This window comes from Aythya marila (assembly GCF_965140915.1).
Source record: "Aythya marila genome assembly, chromosome: 8".
NCBI lineage: Eukaryota > Metazoa > Chordata > Aves > Anseriformes > Anatidae > Aythya > Aythya marila.
The window spans coordinates 26,081,010-26,098,306 of NC_139049.1; the positions used below are offsets into that span (position 1 = coordinate 26,081,010).

The 17,297-nt window shown below is 36.1% G+C and overlaps 1 protein-coding gene across 1 annotated transcript in view; it reads right to left on the minus strand.

The window, feature by feature from the left end:
• Positions 1-17,297, minus strand: part of FAF1 (Fas associated factor 1) — a 158,213-nt gene that overhangs the window by 123,246 nt on the left and 17,670 nt on the right. The window contains exons 3-4 of the mRNA XM_082765690.1: positions 4,287-4,333; positions 1,267-1,475 (exon numbers count right to left, since the gene is read on the minus strand). Of these exons, the coding sequence (XP_082621816.1) occupies positions 1,267-1,475; positions 4,287-4,333 (256 nt within the window). The remainder of the gene's footprint in view (positions 1-1,266; positions 1,476-4,286; positions 4,334-17,297) is intronic.

Below are 17,297 nucleotides of genomic sequence, written 5' to 3' on the forward strand. Positions count from 1 at the left end.
TTTGAAGTTGTCCTTGAAGACCAACATCTCCCTTAAGTCCTTTTGCCCTTCAAGACAGTTTCTCCTGGGATTCTGCCAAGCAGATCTTTGAAAAAGCCAAAAGCTGCCTTCCTTAAGTCCATAGCTGAAATCCTACTATTTGTCAAACACAAGGCTGTCCTCGACCTTCATATTCCAAGAAACAGACAGAAGTCTTACACTGATTACCTTCTGACTGTTCCTTAATCACCTATACCTGAAAGAAGTTTATAAGAAAAAAATTACTACAGCTGCACAATTCTGATTTGGCCATTTGTGTATCTACTCTGCATGGGCATAACTCAGTGCAGTGCAGTGAAAAGACAGAACACTGATCAAGAATTCCAACTCATCACCACTAGGTGGCACCATCGAATATCAAATCGAATGCAGAGAAGAAAAATAAGGACCAAAAAGTTTCAATTTCCAAATTTCATCACAGACATAAGGCTACAGTTCTGCAAGTTTTTTAATCAACTATTTCTTTGTTTTGATCTGTATATTGTCTTCAAAAAAAACTTTTTCTCCTTAGTAATTTAATTTCCTTAGAAAATTAATTCATCTTGGTGAGTATCAAAAACAATATACTCTGCAATGGTACGAACAGCATATTTCTAACATACTTGTATAAAATGCATCAGATTTAGAATGAAGACAAAAAGAATCTGATAAAAGGAATCTTAACTGCCACAAAAGAGCCAAATAAAATTTTTTAAAAGGATGTAACAATGCTCTACATAATTGCAAGAATTCCTATGAATTTTGTCACTAATCCTATGCAGAAAAGGATGATGCTATAGAGATTCAAAAAGGAAATGCCAAGATCATCCGCTTATTAGCGGACTGCATCCACACTAATCCTACTGCAAATTATATTTTCACGCGTCAACTTAATCAGTAATCTTCATTATGTTTCTGAAGCAAGTCCATAAGACAACTAGATTTCAAAATAAATATTTGATAGATCACTAACCTTTACAAAGGATTAGTGAAATTTTGCTTTTTTAAAGCTGCAAAGAGATTTGAAAATGGTTAGGAGCTGTGGAGGCTGCATTTTTTGGGAGATATTTTAGAGAGATTTTTATTTTATTTTATTTTATTTTATTTTTGGTTGGTTGGTTGGTGTTTTGTTGTTTTTTGTTTGTTTGTTTTATGGTTTGGATTTTGGAGGCTACGTGGTTTTTTGTTCTTTTTTTCTTTTAAAAACTTCTCTGGTAAAATTCTTATGTCATTTTTACACATCCTTACCAACTGTGGAGCTGTCTTCAAGTACTACATCCACATTTCTGTCTCTGTACTCAACCCTGAAGTCAAGCATTCGAGGTTGTCTTTCCACTATTTGTCTAGATGGCACTACATGGCGAAATGCTGAGGATGAGGAAGGAGTTGAAGAACCTGCTGCAGAATGACTTGTAGGTCCATACGCTGGTCCTTGTAAAGTCTCTCCACCATACTCACTGAAACATATGCAGATAAGAAGGTTTGAATAAAATAGCTTGATAATGTTTAAACAAAGATTAGCAAAGTGAAATGAACAGTGTTATTCACTTACTACGGTCCACAGCACATGTCTCTTGAATAAACTTCACTGTCATATCTGAAAGTACTGTTTTACTAATAATTAGAAATTAACTTTCATATTAACAACGTTAATATTTCAGTGACTCGGAAGTGCTATAGAACAGTTTAAATGACAATCAGGCATTTAAGCCACTCTTTTAGTCTAAAGTTCACTGTGTAATTAACATTGGATTTATCTTGAGAAGCAGCATTATTTCCTGTTCCAGGAGTGCTGTAACCATATAAAAACTTGTACCATGGCAACCACCAGTTTTCTACATCATCAGGCTAGTACCACATGGAAATAAGAATCAGGAAAGAATCAAAATAAATGTCAGAATAAACTGGGAAACCCTCACTATCCAGAAGCACACCTTGTTCTCTTCTGTGAGCCTCTCTGCAAGATGTAACAGATTAGAAAGGAAAGGTAACAACACATGAAATTTAAGGAACATTACTCCAGGCCAAAGAAAATTGTGATGTACTGAAATTAGATTTTGATGACAAGATACTTCACAGCACAAGCCTAGAGCTTTGCATTGTAGATGTCCTTACCAGGAAAATTGTGCTCCCTGCTTAGATTGTCTGTCCTGTGCAGTTACAGGGTATCATGACGGAGGATGTGAGCTAATAAAATGTATGCACTGAAAGAATGGGAGCTGTGCAAAGGAGGATTTAGGAAATGCTGAGATGCAAGTTGCCTCATTTCCATTCCTGAACAGAACTTATTTAAAAGACTCCCTTTCCTGAAGATACCATGAGATTTCTCAATGGAAATATTTCTTCAACAAGTCAAACCTGTCATCTAGAGGAGGACTGAAATTTTAAAAAGTGTGAATATGGGTGGCACCCACGTCACAGAACCGTGCATAAACAGTACCAAGCTATTGCAAATCACATCATTTGAAAAGGAAAAACGTATTATGCTTGTAAAACATGTGGCTCCTCTATTTCTCACATCAGCAGGCTCAAAAGGATGAATTCCCAGCTACAAACACCCATGCCCAAAGGTCAAAGACTCACTGCAGAGGACTAAAGAGTAGAGGAAACAGTCTTATTTTCAGGCTTTAAAAAAGTATAAACAACAAGCAATATGTTTGGGGTTTTTTGTTTGTTTGTTTGTTTTAAATCTGACATCCAACAATGAATTAAGTAATGTAACCATTTTGTTAAAAGACCTAAGAAGCAAAGAATATCCTGATTCTCAGGTATTTGTTGTTTTGTTGTTTTTGTTTGTTTGTTTTCAGTCAACACGATTGAATTATAAAACAAAATGTATTTTTTTCCCTCAATATATTAACTTGCTTCAAGTCCAGTTGTATTAATTATATTTGATTCCATCACAGAAAGCATCCTACATGTCTGACTGGCAACCTGTAATGGAACATAAAAAGCTTCATGTCAGTAAATTAGCCTCATCTGAAAACCTCTGGAAACTAGGCTTCTATGCCTTCTAGGTCTCCTTTTAAACTTCTTGCATTAAAATTATAAAAAAAAAAAAAAAAAAGAGAGAGAGAGAGAGAAAGAGAAAGGAAGAAGACTACTTGTGACATTCTTTATTGTCTAATCATTTCTAAAAATGAATAAATTAGTACTGAAGAAAGCTGTAAGTGGACACTGGACCTGCTTGTTATCAAAGTTGGGTATAACTACCCCCTAGATCCTTCCCCTGACAAAATGCTTGCAAGCATTCTGGTATTTTGAATATAAACGCTTTGAGGACAGGAGTTACTATCAAATCCTGTTTCTGTGTCTCTGCTTATGTTAATAGGTAGAAATAGTGCTTGACACAGAGGCTTGTTCTGAATTGGACTATGCAGACCTAGCCATAAATAAACACCTAGTAACTTTACTGAGCAAATAAGTTTTTATCTTGGATTAAAAAAAACTATTTAATGATAGCTTTAGTGAGTATTGACATATATGCCAAAACACCACTTTACCTACATAATTTATCTTCTTTAATCATCAAAACAAACCTTTTAAAAATAGTACATTGAGTATTTTCTTCAACAACATATAAAATGCTGTTTTACTGCCTCTCCCAAGTAGCTCAATTCTTGTTCTGCTGTTTTCAATTGCCTCATCAGCACTTAGGATATCATATGTCAGTGACTTCAAGATACGCAGGCATCAGTATACAAGCCAAAATTTAATTCAGAAGCTGAAAGATGGTCAGTAAAGCTCCTTTTAGAAGGGAGCAACCTTACTTTATCTAGTACAATATCTGCTGCATGTAATTCACTTATAACAAACAAACATTTTTTTGGCCAGAGGTATATGGAATACTGATATCCTTAAAAATGCATAAGGAAAAAGAACATACTTAGCAAGGCATAAGCTTTGTCCTGCAAATTTTTACACCTTTAGGGGAAGAAAAAAATAACAAAACAAAGTCCTGACTTCCTAGAAAGCATATCAACATCCAGACCCAGTAAATGGACAGTACTACAGAATGACCTAACAACAAATGAATTTAGAATAAAAATTAACTAGTTTGAATAGGTGTTTGAGCTGGTTTTCCACCAGTATGGGGGGAAAAAAAAAAAAAAGAAAAAAAAAAGTTAAATCAGCCTTGACAGGTATTGAATTTGTGGCTCAAGAAACTGCTTTAAAAGGTATATCACCATCTTCGGATTCAGGAGCAAAACTGTAACCATTACACAGCATCATTCTCTGCACGTACTACTCCAGCACTCTGTGCTTACCTTTGCAGAATGCCGTTTTCTTGCGGTATTACACCATTTATAGCTGCCTGAAAGGAAAAAATAAGTTTTCAATCAAACATTCAGAGAAATAACAATAAATCAGAAGGATTCCTATAATATGTTTTAAGAAGTGATTAACTTGCTTTAAAATGTATTGTAAAATGTTCTCCACTAAGTGAATATTCTTGGTAAACAATATTGCCATTGAAGTACACTCTTAAAATAATAATAATAAAAAAAAATAAAACTTATCTAGGTGGAAATGAACATGAACTGATGCTCAGGCTCCTGTGTGTGTGTGTGTGATGGATTTCCCAGGTGTAATGCACAGGAACCAAGCACATGGCCTGTGCTCAATAAATCGTAGGAAGCGTACAAAGTGTTAAAAATGCAGCTTTCAGACACGTCAAGCTAACTGTGCACAGACAAGTACATTTACAGAAGTTCTCGTGTTTCCCAGAACTATCAGGCCTACACAAACCTAAAACCCTGCTCAGCTGCACATACACCAATACATACACCACATACATCCAAGTTCGAAGTCTTCTGACCTAGTCTCTGAAGTGTACCCATGTGCCACAGACTCACAGAAATACAAACTACCCCTCCTCAAATTCAACCAATCTTCACACACAAAAGGAAATAATTTTTAAATACAGTTTATAGAGCTAGGTATCATCCTATGCTGCTCAGATTATCAAAATAAACAATATATTACTTAAGTGTAGGTGTGAGACTGGGCCCAAACCTGGCGAGTTGCAACCAAATTAGGCCTCTTATTTAAAATTACAGAGGTATTACCTATAAAAGTTTTGTAATATTATCTCTTTGATATTAAAATGTCTTTTGTTTAGAATAGCCACACAACATACCCCAGTTTCAAGTCCAAAAACCCACTTCTGACAAAATTGTTTTCTCAGCCTGATCCAGCATAGCGCCATTATACCTTGTGGGAATCTGTAACGCATTTTCAGCACATCTGGTACTATGTACATTTATATATCAACCAAAGCATATACAAAGTCAGGAAGAGCAAAAAAGTTGGAAAAGAGTAAGACTCTCTTCAACAGTATTTAGGAGATAACTTCTTGCAGGCTGCTTTATACCACAAAAGAAAAAAAAGAAAAAAAAAAAAAAAAAGGTTCCACAATCTCCTTGATGCTAGGATTTTTCAGACTTGAAGTGCAGTGAAAGTGATACCACACGAGCTTACACATTTCACTACTCGGCTGTTTCAATTCTGTTCTGATTATTGTTGGAAGATATAGGAGTAGAGATGTCAGAACCCCACCTCACCTAAGGCTTTTAAGCAGGGCCCAGCAATGGGCACATAAAGAGGAATAGCACTGGAGGGAATTTGACAAGGAATGAGAAAAAATATGTTAAAAAAAAATTTTTGACATGCTAATTTTGAGTTTTGATAATCTTTATAATCATTTTTTCATTTTTTTTTTTTTTTTTTTTTTTAATTTGGTAGGCTTGAGGGTGACATTGAAGAGAGCTTGTAGCATCTCACTGATCTTCTATTTCTGCTGTACCACCAATTCCTATATTTCTGCTACCACAATTTCTACTATCACTTTTATCCATTCTTATAATATGTCAGCTATGCCTGAACAGCTGGCCAGTATATCTGGTGAATAAGTATCTGGTCCTTGATGAAGACAGCTAAAATTTAGAGGCTCGTAGACTATTTACTGCTTCAGGAGGATGAAATTGAATACTGTAACTGAACTACGGACTGTCATAATCTATCATCATTTTTACAACTTAACATTAAAAAATGTGGCTTAAATAAGAAATGCCCAATAAATACAAAAGTGGAGTAAACCCAGATTTAAACCTGATGCTTTTTCTCTGAATACATAAGGATGAAGTTTTACAATTTCCATTAATAAATAAGAATTAATAATGAAGTCAAAAATGCACTACTACTTAGCGAAGAAACTATGATACTGAATAAGACTTGTCATTTATTTAGATAAAATATTACACTAATGACAGCAGAAAAAACAGACAAGCAGAAGAGCTGCAGGTATCTCTAAACTACAGCAGTTACCCATAAGGCTGCATCAAATTACAGTGAAAACAAAGCTTCCTACCAGAACACTTTTTAAATCAGTTTATCCACTGTGCATGGCAATAATCAGTGGTTTCTTTTTAACGTGTCTTGTTTATCATCACTGTGGTTTTTGCAGTCATACATAGCTCTTGATCATGTTCATCTAATAAGTCTCCAGGAAGAAGTGAGAGGTTTTGGTTTGTTTGGGTTTTTCTGAATTGACATCTCCCCTCCCCACCCCAATACTCTTTAGTAACATACACAATTTGGTTAGAAGACAAAAATATCCTTTATTTTGTATCTGTAGGATATGAAGAGCAAATACAGGTTCTTGTACCACAGGATTAACACACCAACGACCATCTGCTGACAAGAAGATGGAGCAAAAGAAGCTTCTTGGAGCAAAAGAAGCTGCTTCAGTAACGAAGAAATATAGTACAGCACTTCCACATTTCTTTTGTCAAAGCCTGTATTTTTTATTATTATTATTTTTTTTAAGTCTAGTCAGAGGGGCCAAATATGATAGAGGCTCCAAGCTATTTTCTTTAAAAATGAATAATTCACTTGTTCACATCCTCGGTTCTGTAAACTTGGTGACATTTAAGGGGCACAGCAGTAAGAAAAAAACAGCTGCAGCATTATGTACTTTTTTTGATGGAAAGACCTCTATTAACCACACAGTAAAAATAAAGAGTCTGGACACTGTTTGTTAAGCAAGATGGAAGACTAAAATTACGTAGATGACAAATGGTGGCAGTGCACATGTAGATATTGAATAAATATTAAATATCCATGTTCTTCCAAGATATCTGTAAGTAGGCACTGCAAAGAAAAGGGAACAACCATCCACCTTACGGTTTCATAGCAGGAAGGTTGTGAATAAAAAAAATAAAAATAAATGAACATGTTATTAAGACAGTTCCAGACTCTTCTTCCCCAGTGTCAGTCCCCTTTGAGAGAGGATCAGGTCTCTGTGGTTAAGCAAACATTCAAAGATATTAAATTTTTGTCTTTCCAAACAAGGATCATTTGATCATCAAAACCAGCCTGTGTGACTAATATACAGTAATTAAAGAGATATATTTCCCTTGAAACAGTTTTAATAACAGGTGCAGTAAATCTATCTATGGGTTATTAAATAAAGATGCCATGTCTGGCTCGGAAAACGTCTTCAGCTTCGGAGCGCTACACGGGAAGCAGCACCGCGTGCCTACCCCGTCCTCACTCCGTACAGCCACTCGTATCCACTACAGGGTACCACAGCTTCAGTGGTTTTTTCTGTCTGTTCTAATGCTGTCTTCATTTAAAGAGTTAAGCTCAGCTTAAGTGGAAAATTACTCTGCGCACTAGAAATATTTAAGTGCCTGAAGAATGCCGCAAAGCATAAAGCCTTTCCTCAAAGACTATCAACTGAAATATTCGTCCACTCTGCCTAAATGTGACTTTTTTTTTTTTTTTTTCAAACCAGTACAAAACATTGTTGGAGAAAAACAAGAACCACCATTTCTTAATAAGCTGATGAAACAGCAATGTTCACCTCTCTCCACTAACCTGTTAAAAACTCTAGCACTAACCTGTTAAAAACAATTAAGCATATCTTATGGTGCCTCTCATGCTGGATGGCAAGAAGGTTCCTAGGAATAATTATGAATGAACTGTGGTATTAAAGACAGGACAAAAACTTGTCTCCTAAGCTTGAAGTACTCGGTGGTTATCACTAGGTTCAAAAACAGAGTGGATTAATTTAAAAGCAGAGGTCTACGTATACTGGCTGCATACACAAACAAGGCTGGGAATTCCTTCGTCTCCAAGTACAGATGAAAGGTTTCATTTCCAGCATTTAGAAAGGATACTTAGATGAATTATGTGAAGAGCTAACACCAGGCCCAGACAAGAGCAGAGTCAAAGGCCTTTCCAAAGGGTGAGGTGGGAGAAGAGCTGCTTTTACAGACACGTGCTGGCCCCTCTCCTTCCCAATCTCCATATCACACAAGTTTTGGCTAATGGATTCAAACCCTACTGTAGAAACACAAATCCTTTAACAATTTTCCACATTCAAACCCCTACTTCAATGAAAACCAGCAGTGAGCAGGATAGAGTCTGATATGCAGAAATTACGGAGTCTCTTCAGGAAGCAACCTGGGTATCTTGGATGAGTGAAACGGATCTTGGGAAGCATGACTTACCAAACCAGGGTACTAGAAAGCATATCTCTAAGCAAAAGAAAGCAAGTTCAAGCAGAAGCTCACGCTAGAAGAGCAACACTTTCAGAAAAAGGGGTTAGAGAGCTGTAAATGCCATGCACATGTAAAAGCTGCATGAGTTCCATTGAGATAAACAACCACATCAGCTTAATGCAACCAGTACAAGTTTATGCATGAATCATCCCACACAGAATTTTAAAAGCTTTATTTAGGTTTGATTAAATTCAACAAGACCACTTCAGTCTACTTAATGAAGGCCACACAGAGCTTTACATTGGTTTAGCTAAGAATTGAGGAGGTTTACATTAAACAAACCACATGAGTGAGACACAGACACAGGGCAATAGGAACTGCTGCGCAGATGATTTCATCCAAAATCCAGGGGTGGCCAACCAAACAGCATCTACTGCTTCAGAGAAAGGCACAGGAAAATAAAACTGAGGAACTTGCTCAGGGGGCATTTTCTTCCAATACCCTGGTATTCTGTCAGACCGGCACAAAAAAAATTCTCGTTTTCTGTTCTATTCCACATTAAATAATGCAATAGCCTCATGATCCATATCTTCAATTCGTGCTATGAAACTCACTTAAAGCTCTCTTTGATAAAAGGATTCATTTATTATGTCTTTCAATAAGCAATATTCTTGTCCAAATGTTACAATTTACATTTTACTTCAGTTTTAAAAATGCATGGTATGCTAAAGGAACAAAGTTCTGCATTTTGTGGCTTTCCTGCTCATTTTGCCTTTTCTTCCTATTATGTATTTAAGACTTCCTTAGTATCTAAACAGTTGCTCTCAAACCACAAATTCAGAAAGTTTTTCCCATGCTGTTTCCTACGTTAGCTGAAGCAAAGGCTGCTCTATCTATCACTATCTCAGAGGATGTTGTACTGGTAGCTTGTTGGACTATATTTAGAAATATAACAGAAACGGTTGGTTCGCTGTTTCACACTACAAAACAAACAAAAACTTATCTTAATACCTAACTGACCCTTTCATCATTTAATCCTATATTTATTTATTTCTCAGTCTGATAACACTGATGAATATAACACCAAAACATACATACAAAACCTCACTATAGAGGGAGAGACAACAAATGCAGTGTTTTGGGTTCTGAAGAATAAAGAATTGGTAACAGTTGTATTTTGTAAAAAACAATGAGTATTCCTGCATGCAATCGACTCATCCTGCTTGAGGATCAGTCAAGATTTTCTGAATCTATAAAAAATATATATATTTTTTAAGAAATTAAAAGTTAAATAAAATATACTAAAAGCCCTTCACTAAGCAATCTAAAATACACTGGAAAAATATTTCTTATATTTTGTATTTTATGATATTCCCAAAGTACAGAAAGGGTTATTTATACTATAGTTACAGTTTGTAACTGTAAGGTCATTGCAATTAATTCTTCTCCTAGTCTGGATTAAATGTGATATTCCCTGTGAAATGCAACGTTCTTATTCTAACTTTGTTGCTTTCATGTAATAAATTATAGTTGCTTAATCCCAAAGATTTTAAAACCATTATTTTATTTTGTATTCAAACAAAATAAATAGACAATAAAACTCCAAACAGATATGCTTTAAATGTTATGCTTTAAAAAAAAAAATATGTTATCCAGAGAGGAATAACAAATAAATAAGTGATAAAGAAGAGCACCAGTGAGACAAAATATGCATGAAAGGACAATAAAAAAAAAAAAAAAGTGAATTTTAAATTTCAGCCAAACTTTAAAACTGTGTGACAAAGGAGTACACAAAGTAAAGCAAAATGGCAGCAGCATCAAGATTGGTTCCTTCTGAACACAGAAGTATTGCTTACAATGAAAGCTACTCACAGAGTTCTGCACATTTCAATAAGTAATGTTCTTATACTAGCTCTCTATTTGTCAAAAACTAGTTTTGGATGGCATTTTTAACAGAAGTGATATTAGCATTACTAGGCTTTTAAACAGGTAATGGCAGATGTAGGTCTATAGAAACATTTGTTCTGACCTGCCAATACCATGACTTCAGGAAACTCTACAGTAAGTAAGAATATATGTGGACTTTTCCTATGATCAGACTATAACAATAAAAAAGGAAAATTTGGGAACAAACAGCAAAGTCTTCATAAATGACATTGATAAAAACATGCTTTAAGTATTAGGCAAATAACACAGACAATCTGGATTAATAAAATAAAGCTTTACTGCAATCAGCTGTAATACAACCACTCCTTTCTGCACCAAGACTGTATTACGAGACTCCCAAACAGAGGAACATGGTTTCTATACATATTCAGGCAAATACCAAATCTTTCCTGTTATACACCAGTCTGCGATCTGTTATTCTAAGTGCAAAGCTCTGTAAAGCATTCTGCAGGAATAAAACTTACTTCAGACCAGATACTGTTACAGACAAGACACACTATCACCTTCCTACACAAACAGATATTTTGAAGCTGCTATTTTAGCAACTAAAACTGGTTTCGGTCTAAGTCGTAAAAAGTATTATTCAGTTTGGATTTTTAAATGAATGCAATAATATTTAAATTTTTAAAAATTACTAATTATGTCCCCATAGTAAATTAACAGAGGCAACCTTTACCTTTGTTATCTTTGGCAGGCTTTGCAAGGCAAAGAAGAGAGTCAGCTTTTTCCTGTAGTTTGTCTTATACTTGCTGGCATCTCCCCAGCTTTGCAAGTCTCAAAGTATTTCCAAGTGCTAGACGTGAAGTTACACCCACAGTTTTTACAGAATGCCAACATTTGTCCCCATCGTGGTTAAAATTTAACCAAAAGCTGTAATTGAACTACAATGAAATGTCTTCTATGCATTCTGCTTTATTTCAGCTTGCTTTCTGTACAACAAATATACTTCATGAAAAGCTGCGAAACAATAGAATTGCTAATAAAGCAAAAAATTAACATTTCATCAAAAAATGCCACATGAATATATTCATACAGATGATTCACTTCATCAGCAAGAGAGCACGCATTGAAATAGTTTACAATTAGCACTCTAGATGTGGTTTCCCATTTCTCCCTACTTCTTTGGTGGCTTCGACAAACTTTTTCCTGTAGTTCCTACAACATGCCGACATGCACTAGGAAGCCTTTCAACAGTTAGATATACTTCTATAATCCTGGGAAAAAAAACCCTCACACTTTGCACAGCCCTTTAATTTTATATTGTCACTGCATAATTCCACAAACAAAGCACAAGCTCAAGAATAAATTCCCAACTTGGTGCATTTTTATAGTGCAATGAAAATAAATAGCATGAACATATTAAGGAATCTTACTGATCAGGATCTATCCAAGCCAAAACGCTACTTTCAACAGTAAAAAAGGAAAAGAACCTACCACAAACCGACCACTCAAAAACCATTCATGCGTACAGGGAGAGGAGCAGACTGATACATCTGCTGCCTTCTGACACATACACGTACCTTGGCTCTAGGGATTAACATTACAACTTCTTACACTACTACAACTTCTAACTTAACAGAAACAAAAGCTTATGCTGGATATCAGAGAGTATTTTGGTACTCTTTAAAATACTAAACCTGACAGCAAGAGAGAGAGATTAAACAAAGTCTATGCCTGGAAAAATATTCTGAACATTTTTATCCCTCTCCAAATTATTTTATGTAAATTTGGATGACAATGCCAAAACGCAAAGGTTGGGGATGGCTACCTCAAGACAACATACTTTTTGTTCAGCTTTAAAATTGCTCATTGTTATGACATACTAGCTCCCAGTAATTATTAAAAAGATATAATATGGGTGAAATCTCATGACAAGACTACTTAAAAATAATCCTAAAAGTACTGTGTATAGAATAAGATTGCTCTTACTGGAAAGGTGTAACAACTTGAAACACTTTATATGAGAGTTTCCAAATTACCCTAACCATAGACAACCGACTGCCTGATCACTATTCAATAATAAAAAATATTTACATAAGATTTAGCTTTGTTTGGAAACCAGAAAATACAGACTCAAAATTATGTGATGTATAATTTGCCTACAATATTCCTGTTTCATGACATCTGTGCTGTGCTACTGGCACTGCAGCAACTCACATCTTCCAGGACCAGCTAAAAACAGTTTGCTTAAATAGAAACAACCAAATAAATAAATAAATAAAACTAGGACAAAAGTGTTAAGATATTCAACAGTAAAGTTGAACGTCTGGTGGATCTAGAGGACTCCTCACTTACATGGCACAATCTTTCACAATTAAGGTTCACATGCAAAATAGTCGCAGCGTCTGCAGACATTGATTCTCAAATTAAATAAATTACTTCATTTTTCTCCTACTCGTTCATTCCCAGCATGATTCCATGACAGACTAATTGCTTGTCAAACACGCGTTTATACGACTTATGCAGTTTTCAGTTCAACTAGTTACAGAGTAATATATGGAGAACTACTTTTAGATATCTTAAAACACCAATTAGCAGCCACTTAACTATTCATATATTCCAGAAATTTGCTCTTGAATTCAAATGTTTAAGGACAAATTAATGCCAAGCAATCTGCAGAGAAATTTCCAATACAGAGGCAAAAGCCTTTGAAAATAAGTATTAGTGAAATGCAAGGCAGGCAGGTAACGCATGCTTGTAGCTACAGTAACACTGCCGGGCACCACTGTGAGCTCAGCTCCTGCTTCTTCATTAATCTCAGAGCACAAAAATAAATAAATAAATCTTTGTTACAATAGTCTTTCATGAAGTGAAATCAAAGGTTTTTAGTCCCATTGCTTGTTAGATCAGTAAGCAAGAAAAACTTACAGGAGCTCACTTCTTCAGTAACTAAATTTCACCTATTATTTAGGAAGATGACACGTTGATTACATTGCTTTACAATGTTGACAGCAAAGACTTGAAACGCCTAAAAATCTGCTCAGCTATCTTTCTGGCCAGACATTAAAATTTCTTATATACCTTTGCAGCAGCATGGCTACAAAACACAACCTGAAAACACAATCTCAATCCCTTAGTTATGTTCCAGTGAATAAAGTAGCTTTTTTCTATTAGAAATACTAAATAAATAGTAATAAAAAAGGCAAATAATTTGAGATTAACATAAACCCTTTTGTGTCTACAAAACTGTTTGTAGCTTAACCATCGCATTTGCTAGAGCTGTGAAGGGATGGAAGATATAGATCTCTTCACAAATACTGAAAAATGATCATAGTTTAGCAGGCATGAAAGGGTGTTAATTTAGAAGTTTTTTGGGTCTGTGCTACATCGGTTTTACCCTGCACTAACAGTTCTTAACCCATTACACACCCTCCTGCAAACAGCAGGGTGAGAATTAGTCCCTTCTGTTGAACCAACAGAACTGCACACCATACATGAGACAGCACTGACTAACACAGGGATTTAGAGCCATGACTCTCTTAACAGCCTTAATAAGAAAAGACAACACACAACAACCCCACCTCTTTGAGAGATATCCATTATTTTTTTTCCATCACTCCAAAAAATGCCCTCGAATTGGAGGACAAAGAAAAAATTGAATACGTAATTCCACTTCATGGTTTCCATCAAGTTGTAAACTTTACACCCCTCAGCCTCAGTCATGATAGACCAAAATGAGCTGTAAATACCTAAGTGAGCCCTAACTACCTAAACAGTCCCCTACTAAGTAAATAAAAAACATTTTCAGAAACTGTTTTCACCAACTCCCCAATCTTCCCCAGACAACGTTTCATCCTCTTTAAGCAGATGTGATCATTTGCTCAGAAGTAGAAGAAATAGTTGGTATTTCTAACATTCACCTGCCTTAGAACCCAAAAGAAAAAGAACTAACCTGAAAAAAACAAATGTCCCTCTCGATCTAGCACATGACACAACTATTAATTGTTGAGGTAAGGAGCATTTTGTGAGTTTGGGTCTTTTTTTTTTTTTTTTTGGCCTGAATAGTCCCAGGCAAGATCTACAGGAATTCAGTACAGACTGGTGATGAGGAAAACAACTCATTTCTGTTTTCAAATCTTTATCTACGGGCAAGCCAGGAATTGCTCCCTTCCCAGCCTTTCTTTACATACAGAACACTGTGAAACTTGAGGTTCTTCAGTATTTACACAATATCAGCAGCTACAGCTTTGATTACAACTTTAATGGGTTTCCTGGGGGGAAAAAAAACAAAATCTCAAGATACGGCAATGTTAACATGATTCAAGCAGTGTTTCTCAACCTCTTTTTAAAGAGCAAAGGGTCATCCAAACAAGAAAACAAACCCAAAGACCACCTAAGTTTTCTGGGGAAAAAAAAAAAGCCATCCAAGGACCAATTTATGTATAAAAATAATGGTTTTATTCAAAACAATCAGAAGTGTAGAACACACAAGCTACGTATTTGCTACTTGTATTCTCCCTTTACTATGCTTGTTTCCTTGCTTGCACGTGTCACAACGTGTACACGACATTTTTATTGCTCTTGGCTCCATTTTAGTTTAAACTCTGTTTGTTTTGTAGACCACTCTGTGATGTCTAGCAGAGCGCTTGCACGCACAGGACCAAGGCTGATACAGAGACACAACAGGATCAATTGCACTCCCTGCTCACAGAGTCATAGTGTCCCAGTAGTGATATACTGAACTCTTCTCCACAGCACCCAAGCCACCAACTGGTGCCACTGTTAAAAGTCGCAGGTGAAAGCAGTTGGGATGTGGTAGGACCTTGTTGCTATCAGAGGTAACCCTCCTTCCTCGAAGAATGTGACTGAGGTGACAAAGGAGGACTCTTATTCTGCATTCTGCAAGCAAAGAATCTTAATTTCCTCTGTAAGTAGTAGTAGTAGTTTTTTTGTGTGTGTGCCTATTTTTTTTTCCTTAATAGATGACTGCATACCACTATATGGAAAACCATACCATGCTTACAACTACCTATAGATCTGCACGTTCCATAGGGTCTTCAGTGTTAGAAGATATACAAGATATAAATATAAAAGATATATGAAAATGAAACATTTGTTTTATTCGAGATGAAGGCATTCAAAAGTAAAAGTAAAAAAAAATAATAATGGATTTAATATTCATAGTTTAAGAAGAGCTAGTCTTCTTTGCTACCACCCAGCTGCCCCAAACTTGCATATAAGATGCACAGCATGCATCTGAGCTAGCTCAAAGATACAGAAACGTCATTTTGGGAGCTGCAAAACGGCTGTCAATATAGAGAATGAGAAATCAAAGGATTTTTTGTGAGCAGGGATCCTGATTTAACAGAAACCACATTAATGACTTCCAAAAGAGACCTCTGTGGGCCTTTGTAAAACAAAAAGTTCACACGTAATTCAATTGTTTCCTGCTACAAGAGGTTAATGCTGCAGTTGGACACACAAGGAACTTGCAACTCCTGTATTTCCTGGACAACAGGCACCGTGCCCGCAGCACACCTACACCAGCGAGGAGCCCATCCGCCACCATGACTTGGCATTACAGCTCTGGGCTTCCTTCTTCCTCAGCTCTGCTGGCAGCAGGGTTTTCAAGGCTATCCAGGCTACTCGGCGCAGTCACTTGACAGGACACTCATGCAGAAGGGAAGGAAAAAAGAAAAATAAAGGCAGGGGGAGAATACAAACCTCTAGTTCCCATAGGTGGACACAACTGTTCATTTGACCCCCAGGAGGATGCTCTTAATGCACAGACACGTCTGTGCTCCTAACAGGCAAAACCCTTCGGATCCAGTCCTAATGAGAGCACACCATAAACTTCACCAACCCCATATGAAGTGCTGTCAAATGTGTGCCATATTCAGTATGCAAGTCTGAAGTACAGAAAACAGCAGGTCAACAACGGCAGGCAGAAGGGGCAAATGTGGTGAACCACCACCAAACACCACGTGTAGTCCTGGTTCTGCAGGCACTGAAATATAGCTTAGAATGAAACGGGAGCTGCTAAGCACATGACAATATTGTCCCATGTTTCAACAAGAGAAATGGCCTCGTGCCAAGTAAATTAATCATCTGCCTTCTGGGGGCAGGCTAATTCAGATCGATTAAAAAAAAAAAAAAAAAAAAAACATACAAAGAGGTAACTCATCAAAGCTTCTCCAGGGCTAATCAGTTGGGGAAAAAAGGATAAAAGTAATCATTAGTGTTTTAGTTCCTACCAGCTGGTACTGTGATTTATTTACTGCACAGTGTTAGGAAAAGAACTAGGGTAGTGGTTAGAAAGTAAAAGATACAAATAATGGATGGTTGGTAACTGTCAAGAGGCAACGGACCATTTTCTGCCTAGGAATTTCATCTAAAATGGCACTTCAAACAGAATTTAAAAAGAAAAACTGTAAAGCCCTCACTCACTTTTCTCAGTTCGTTTTTTTTTCCTTTTTTTTTTTTTTTAAATAAGTAAATAAGTTTATTCATTTCTATGTGATGTTGTCTTTTGGAAAGAAATACGAGCATATACATGTAAACAAAATGGATACTTATATTAAAAACAAATAACAATGATTTAAGAGGTTTTAAAAGGTGAACTAAAAAACACAAGCTAATCATCCATACACTTTACCCATCAAAAAGAAAATAACCTATAGTCGAGTGTGAAAGCTTTATAAAAACAGATGTTCAAAATGTAGAGTTTTCTCCTTCCAAGGTATAGAAATGCTTTTTGTCAGCTGATTCTTGGAAGCTGTGTATGAGAGAAACTGCAAGTCATTTGCAGGTGCACTCAGCTGCTGGCTTCACTGCAATCACACTGTGCTTTGAGCATGGAATAACAAAACTAAGTATAGCAGGAAG